General features: G+C 59.0%; 1 protein-coding gene across 2 annotated transcripts in view; it reads right to left on the bottom strand.

Annotated features, from left to right (window-relative positions):
- Positions 1 to 5398, bottom strand: part of LOC111139554 (leukocyte immunoglobulin-like receptor subfamily A member 6) — a 5901-nt gene extending 503 nt beyond the window's left edge. Inside the window, exons 1-12 of one of the 2 annotated variants that reach the window (XM_022491863.1) lie at positions 5365 to 5398; positions 5173 to 5208; positions 4705 to 4992; positions 4260 to 4562; positions 3740 to 4036; positions 3216 to 3524; positions 2411 to 2435; positions 1829 to 2001; positions 1449 to 1491; positions 1332 to 1369; positions 1077 to 1129; positions 157 to 321 (exon numbers count right to left, since the gene is read on the bottom strand). In XM_022491863.1, the coding sequence (XP_022347571.1) occupies positions 157 to 321; positions 1077 to 1129; positions 1332 to 1369; positions 1449 to 1491; positions 1829 to 2001; positions 2411 to 2435; positions 3216 to 3524; positions 3740 to 4036; positions 4260 to 4562; positions 4705 to 4992; positions 5173 to 5208; positions 5365 to 5398 (1764 nt within the window). Of the gene's footprint in view, positions 1 to 156; positions 322 to 1076; positions 1130 to 1331; positions 1370 to 1448; positions 1492 to 1828; positions 2002 to 2410; positions 2436 to 2853; positions 2920 to 3215; positions 3525 to 3739; positions 4037 to 4259; positions 4563 to 4704; positions 4993 to 5172; positions 5209 to 5364 lie in introns of both variants that reach the window. The other variant, XM_022491864.1, reaches the window with a different exon arrangement.
- Between the last annotated feature and the right edge of the window lie 2407 nt (positions 5399 to 7805).

Here is a 7805-nt window from a genome sequence, read left to right as displayed (position 1 = left end):
GTGGGGAAGAGAGGGGAGGCTTGTGATTGAGGAGGGGGAGCCTGGGAACTCAGAGAAGAAGGGACCCACCTGACAGTCCGTCTGCCTGTGGGGAAGAGAGGGGAGGCTTGTGATTGAGGAGGGGGAGCCTGGGAACTCAGAGAAGAAGGGACCCACCTGACAGTCCGTCTGCCTGTCTTCCTCTGCTTGTCTGTCCTCTGAGTCCAACAGTCCCTCCGACACGGGGGAAGGAGAAGTGGCCAGTCCCCAGCTGAGTCTTGATCTTGACCGGCTCACCTGGGCGTACGTTGGTCCCTGGGGGTCTTCATCTTGTGTGTTCTGCTGCGGACAGACAGTGAGGGGGAGGTTTGTCTCCTTGATGCCCCTTGACCACCTCAGACAAGTTTCCCCAATGTTGCCAGAGCGATGCTTCAAACTTTCCTGCCCATTAGGTCACTTTCCTGGTGAGCTCTGCAGGGGCTTCCTGAGCCTTGGGGCGTGTGATTCTTACTCTGGCTCTGATTCTATTCCGGACAGTGTTTCTTGCTCATTTGGTTGCAGCTGCATGGACCATGTTCCTGATGAAGCATGTTGCTGCCTCAGGACCTTTGCACCTGCTATTCCATTCCCTGGTTTTATCTTCCTTGGCCACACATTGCTCTCGAGGATGCTGCCCACTTCCGTGCATATTGTCCACCACCAACAAAGTGAGCTTATGGAGGGGGGTCAGATTTGCTCACAGCTATGCCGGCAGCACTAGGTGGGGCCTGGCAAATGCTGGGCTCCCTGTATCATTTGCTGGGTGAATGAATGAAGGGACTTAGTGAACTGTGGGATAATCATTTCTTCATGCACCCTCTTGAGACGTGAGTATGGACCCCAACAACCAGAAGTCAGACAGTGGTTGGGGAGCCAGACAAGGGGAGCACAAAGGAGGCCCCACAAGGTCACAGTGGGCTGATCCTGGGTGCCCAAGGAGCGTGAGGGCCTCTGAGGGACACTACTGAGACTGGGTGGTGTGAGGACACGGAAGTGTCCACTGGATTCAGTTTGGCACCACAAGGGCCCTGGAGTCCGCACAAGAGTGGGGGTCTCACCCGATGGTCCAGCTCCACCCCCTCCTCAGGCTGAATGTCTTGCATGGCAACATCTGCTGGGACAGAAGAGGGTGTGTCTCTTGGCAAGGTCCCCTGAGCCCTCCTCTCAGGGCTGCAGACCCCACCCTGCTCCCAGATAGGGCATCTGCCCTCCCGGGGCTTCAGCAGTGGGCTGAGGGGCATGTGGGAATTCAGTCCTCACCCCCGACGCCGGACCCACCCAGCCCACCCCCAGTGCGGCCCCCTTTCTCTCACAGAGGCTCTCCTCCTGGGCGGCTGGGGCTGGGCTGGAGCTGGGGAGGAGACAGGGTGTTAGGGGGGCATAGCAAGGGCAGGTGGGTGGGAGTCTGGGGGACTGCGGGCAGGAGTTACCTGTCGTGCAGGCCTCTGTCCTGGGGCTCCGGGTCTGCAGCCCCTGCAGGATGTTGGGAATCAGTCTCCCTCTGGGCTGGGAGGGTATGACCCCCACCCCCCCAACCATGTGATTCCAGGGAAAGGCGCCCTTCACACATACTGTCTGTGTGTTTCTCCAACTCCCCAGTTTGAATGGAGGGAAGTACCTTCAACTAGCTCTTGGGGCCCAACCTGGGGGTTTCTTTCTAGATTCTCTGGGTTGAGATTCTGCACAGTTGTCCTTCTATGCTGGCCTTTCCCACCACTCTGGTTTCTCTCTGGCCGCTGCCCTGAGCCCACCCTCTCGGCCCATGGGGCAGCCACCACCCCTGGAGCCCGTCATCCCCTTCCCTTCTCACCTGGCTTCCTGCCTTTGCCCTGACACTGGTGCTGGACTGGAAGAAAGACAAGGAGGCCAAGCAGCAGGACGAAGGCCACCGAGGCCCCGATGAGGATGTACAGGTACCAGTGGGGACCTTGTGCACGAGCCACACCATGAATGAGACAGTGATGCCATTTCACTGAGCACCTACTGTGTGCCAGGCACTTGCTGGGCTCTGTGCACTCAGCTCTGACCCTGTCAACGATCACCCAGCAGACGATTGCCGCCCCTCCCGCCCACCCAACAGACAGAAAACTGAGGCACAGAGAGGTCATTCACATGTCTCAGGTCGCCCAGCCTGGAGGCAGCAGGGCTGAGACTAGAACCAGGGCTGTGGGTTCCCTGTGTTCTCCTCATGCTGTCCCCTGTGCAGACACCAGCTTGGGGCTCTGGGCTCCTCATCTGGGGCCCGGCCTGTCCCAGCATCTTCTTCTGGAGCTGAGGGTCCTTCCAGATTCCCCTTATTACCGGAATGCCCCCAGCCATTGTCCTCCCTCCCCTCCCCCTACAATGTCACTGTCATTGCTGCAAAGGGACAGAACTCCCCATAGGTCACGACCTGGGGGGCTTCCCCGTGAGCCCTCCTCTCCCAGGATCAGAGCCATGGTCTGATGGGAAATCTACTCTGTCCACGACTCTCTCCTTTACAGTTGGGGAAACTGAGGCCCACACAGGGAGGGGCATGTGCCAGCCAGCGCCTCCGGAGGACCCTGAACTGACGGTACAGCTCAGACCCCGCTCCCCATGGACCCACCCACCAAGGCGGACAGAGACCCTCACTCACCCTCAGAGCCTCTGGGGTCAGCAAGGGTGAGGCGCCGGGCCTGCCGGGCTCCGCACTGCACCTGACTGCTCCTCCCCCACTGGGCCCCTCCCCCTCCCCCTGCCATGACCACCCCAGCCCCCCTCCACCAGCCTCAGAGTTCCTGGAGCCCCATCGTCCCCCTGGCATCTCTGAGAGCCTAGAAGAAAAGTCTCTGGAGAGCAGCCCCTGTGACTCACCATCTGCTGAGCCTGGCCCTGTGGTCCGGGGGCCCGTGGTTGGGGGGCCGGGGTCCATAGAGGGTCCTGGGGAAAAGACAGGAGTGTGGAGGGGCTGGAGCTTGCCCTGAGACCCTGTCTCTGCTCACACTCTTCCTCCTCATGTGCCCTGATCCCCAAGCTCCTCCTCTCCCAGGAGAATACTGGGGCTGGGGCGAGGGACAGGCAAGCGTGGGAGGACCCGTTTCCCTCCTGCACCATGAGGGTTGGACCCCTCTGCGGACACTCCCTTGGAGCCCCTCACTCCAATCCTAGACCAGAGCCCTCCTGGTCCCAGGGCCCTGAAGACAATGTTGGGACACAGAGGGGACAGGGTCAGCGACTCTCACCTGAGACCAGGAGCTCCAGGGGGTCACTGGGCTGGGACAACAGGTAGGGGGAGGTGCTGGTGGAGCCGTAGCACCTGTAGGTCCCCCCGTGGGCTGAGGTCACAGGACTCATGGGGAATTCAGCCTGGTGCTGCCCAGCTTGGTACTGTGATCGAAGACGCAAGGGGGGATCGGCTGCCCCCTCCTTGGACAGAAGGAAAGTGTCCACAGAGCTCTGTGACTGACACAGCAGGGTCACATTCTCTCCTGGGGCGACCGTGGGTCCCGGCTGCACCGAGAGGGAGGGTGTGTAGGGCAGCTGTCCTAGAGAGAGGAAGGGCGGGTGAGGGGCTGTCCAGCCCTTGATCTGAACTGAGTGTGTCTCTGTCCTCCGAGTCTGTCCCTTCTTATCCCCCGTCTCTCTCTGTCTCTTTCTTCCTGGGGACCCCACACTCCTGGTCTCAGCCACCACTACCTGGGGCTCCCCTGGCAGGACCTGTGCAGAGTCTGGAGTCCTGACTGACACCGTGAGACCTCACCTGCGAGCAGGATGTCCAGGGGGTCACTGGGGGCCGACCACTCGGAGGAGAGGTTATGTCCACCGTAGCACGTGTACCGGCCCCCGTGGGAGGGTCTCACCAGGCCCAGGTAGAAGTTTGCCCTGGAGAGCCCAGGCTGGGTCTGCCGGCCAAGCCGCCGTGGAAGGTCAGGTGCCCCCTCCTTGGACAGAGCGAATCTGTTGTAGCCGACATCAGAGTGACACTGGAGGGTCAGCCTCTGTCCAGAGGTCACGACAGGGTCCTGCTGGGTCAGGAGGGAGGGCTTCTCCGACACACCTGGGAGAGACCAGCTGTGGAAGGCAGGGGCTGCTTCTCCCCAAACCTCCCTTCTCCCGTCCTGATCCACGAGTCTCACCATCCATCACCGTCAGTGACACTGACCTGCGAGTCCCCGTGGTCCCCTCACCCACCCTCTCATTGGGGCTCCCCTGGGAGCAGAGTCCCCGTTACCTGTTTGGTGCCTCAAAACACGGATGGGGCAACAGTCAGACTTTCTCACCTGAGACCAGCAGCTCCAGGGGGTCACTGGGGTCCGACCACACCTGGGGGGTGTTGCTGTAATAGCCGTAGCATCGGAACGTCCACCTGAGGCTGGGGGTCACGGGGCCCACAGGGAACAGGGCCTGGGTCCCCCCATGGGGGGCTGGCCTGGAGACCAGGGTCCAGGAGGGCTGACCTTCTCCTTCCTTCATCAGGACAAACCTGTGGAATCCCATCCATGAGGCACACTGGAGGGTCACGTTCCCTCCTGAGGTCACGACAGGGCTGGGCAGGGCTGAGAGGCTGGGTTTGCCCTGGGATCCTAGGAGAGGAGGAGGGGGTGGTGTTAAATGAGGCTCAGATCCCCCACATTGTCCCCAGGCTGGGCTGTGAGCGGGAGACACCTGAGGCCCCCCCCTTCCTGAGGGCAGAGCCTGGGGCTGGGACCCTGAGTGGGCTCACACCTGTCACCACCACCAGCTCCAGGGGGTCACTGGGCTCTGACCAGCTGGTGGGACTGAGATAGTCACAGCGGTATCTTCCTGCATGTACATCTGTCATGTGTGCGATGGGGAATTTGACCTTGTCTTTGGATTCCAGTGGCTTCTGTCTGTCCCAGGTCTCTAACTTCCCCTCTTTATGCAGGCGGTACTCCTGGGCCTCCAGGCTCCCCTGACACCAGATGGTCACAGATGTCCCCCAAGGTATCACAGAGCCTGGCGCAGCCCAGACAGTGGGTCTGGAGAGGGTCCCTGGAAGGAAACAGAGGCTGGGACACAGACCTTCCCCACCCCCAGGTCCCAGCTCGGCCCCAAACCCCCAGACGTCCCCCTCGGTCAGCCCAGAACTTCTGTTCTCCATCCCCGGCTGCCTGGTGGGTGACTCCTGTCTCCAGTGAGGAGATGGGACTGGGACCCCTGGGGTCAACTCACTTGTCTGTGCTTGGGTCCTGGAGCCCAGACTCAGCCCTGGAAGAGAGTCCCTGTGAGAGGTTTGCCCCGAATCCTAGCAGATCCCCTCCTCCCGTGAGCCTCCTGAGCCTGGGGTCTCCGACAGACCAGGGCCTGTCTGTGGGGGCGAGTCCCTCCCAGACTAGGGTGTCCCCTCCTCTCCTCAGATCTCACCGAGACAGAGCAGGGCTGTGAGTGTGGGGGCCATGGCGTCTCCTCTCTCTGGTTTCAGCTGTGCAGATGGAGGGTCGACTGTGACCGCAGGACAGACAGACACACCGGGTGTGGTCACGGGGAGGCCAGTCTTGCCTGTCACAGGGTTGTCACGTCAGCAGTCCCAGAGGAAGAGGAACAGCCCCTCCCCAGGCCCAGTCTGTCTCTGGTGTCCATGACGGTGCAACGGGTGGACCTCGAGGCTTCCTGAAGTGCCCCATCTGGGTGAGGAGACCAGGGCAGGTCCTTCCCTCCCAGAGCCTCCCCCATGGGTCTCCTTCATCCCCAGCACACCCCTGGTCCTCACCATGGATGGGTCTCCAGACCCAGGGTTGCTGGGTGGTTCGTGGGTTCCTGCTGTGCTGGGGAGCTCATGTCAGCACAGACACTCATGTGACATCTCTGAATGGCTCAGGTCAAGGTCATGGTGACAATGAGCCCAGAGGAGAGATACGGGCACATAGAGAAGGGAACACTACCCCGCTCATGGCCCAGAGCATGGGCTCTCTTTCTGTCACAGCCTCCAAGGACTTCTCTGTTTTGCTCTGTCACTGTCCACCTCTGGCCTTGCTGGGAACATCCCAGACCGTCCGTCCTGACTCCCTGGTGCCCCTTGTTCCTGGGGCAGAGCTGACCTCCTCACCCCGCGGTCCTGTGTGCGAGCATCAGGGGACGTGTATTTGGGCTAGAGCTCTGATTTTGCAGGAAAGTGGAACTTCACTGAGCTATTCTTGGACCGTCCACTGCCAGCCTGACCTTGGGTGGCGTGTCCTTGCTCTCCTCCTCAGTTCCCATCTGCTGCTGTTGTCCTGGACTGCACCCCCCAGGGCAAGTGTGGCGATTGGGTGTCAGGGTCATGGGAGGGATGGGGAATTGTGAGATTCCAGACCAGGTAAGACGAGCATGGGCTGGGGGTCCTGTTGTGGTGGTGGGGTCCCGGGTCCAGACTCTGCATCCAGGTGGCTGGTTCGTGTGCCTGCTGGAGACCTTGTCTGCTCTGAATGCCGGTTTGCCCCTCACAGCACGTCTGAGATATGTGGACACAGAGACATGCAGGTAAAGGGGAAATGAACTTCTCCAGAAATAAGTGGAACCCCAGCAGGGCACAGAGAACTAAGCTGAGTCCCCACTGCTGCCTGGGACCGCGGAGGCTGGAAGGGATGATTTTCCACCCGTGTGGATGCAGAAGGGTTCCCCAGGGTCCTCTCAGTGGGGAGTGCTCAGGGATCCAGGAGAAGGTTGGGCCGCAACCTCTTGAGAAACAAGAAGGTGTAACTGTCCCTCAGAACAATGTATTACCTAAAATATAACCCATGGGAAATTTTACTAGTTACCAAGTACGTTTAGATGCAGCCTCAGGAAAAACACATACCGGCAACAGGCCTCTGGGGGAGAGGACGATATACGGCCTTGAAACAGAGCAGCTGGGGATGCCTGGCCCGCTCAGGGCGGAACGCCGACTGCTTCATTTTTCGGTTATTCCCCCCAACCCCCCCACCCCCAAGAGGGCCTGTGACTACTTAGATAAGTCCTTTGAATGTGCTTGTTCAACTATAAACTTTGTACTGCTTGTCCAGGCATATTTTGCCCTCCTTCTTGTTTATCTACAAGGCCTATGACTAATGTTTGGCCTTCTTTGGCTCTTCTCTTGATTACTGTCTATATCTAATAAAAGTGGGACTGAGGAGTTGTTTGGAGCAACAGTCTTTTCTACTGTTGTCCCCTGCGCCCTTTCTCTTGCAGCGGACTTGTTTGTGCCTCATTCTCCTGTGCACCGTCAGGAAGCGGCAAGAAGGCATTCAGGGTCGAATCCCTTAATACCCAGAGGGGGCTTCCTCTCCTAGCAGTGGAATCTTACACTCTCACAAGGGGACGTGGATGCCAAGGGCAGAAACCGCTGCGGGCATGCCCACCTCGCCATGCCTAAGTCCTAGCGCAGCTATAGGAGGAGCCTGTCTGGAAAACCAGGTGAGTCGAAATTCAGCCTTCCAACAAGGGTCACCACAAGAAGGAATCCTAACAACAAGAAATGGCGCTACAAAAGACAACCGTAATGCTCATTAAGAATGCTCTCACTGTAGGCATGAAAGTACAATGCTAGGAAGATATAGATTTATCTTAAATGAAGACTGTGTTTAAATGTCCGAGAGAAAAAGGAGGTCCTTGACTTTTTGAGACAAGAGGCAATTGTAGAAATGAATTAGAAATCTTAATGGTGGGGCACCTGGGTGGCTCAGTGGGTTAAAGCCTCTGCCTTCAGCTCAGGTCATGATCCCAGGGTCCTGGGATTGAGGCCCACATTGGGGTCCCTGCCCAGCATGGAGCCTGCTTCCTCCTCTCTCTCTGCCTGCCTCTCTGCCTACTTATGATCTCTGTCTGTCAAATAAATAAATAAAATCTTC

The sequence above is a fragment of the Enhydra lutris genome, unplaced genomic scaffold (genome assembly GCF_002288905.1).
Source record: "Enhydra lutris kenyoni isolate GAN:26980312 unplaced genomic scaffold, ASM228890v2 scaffoldscaffold111, whole genome shotgun sequence".
In the NCBI taxonomy this organism is placed as follows: Eukaryota; Metazoa; Chordata; class Mammalia; order Carnivora; family Mustelidae; genus Enhydra; species Enhydra lutris.
The sequence above is the reverse complement of the archived record's forward strand: the minus strand, read 5'-3'. Positions and strand labels throughout refer to the sequence as shown.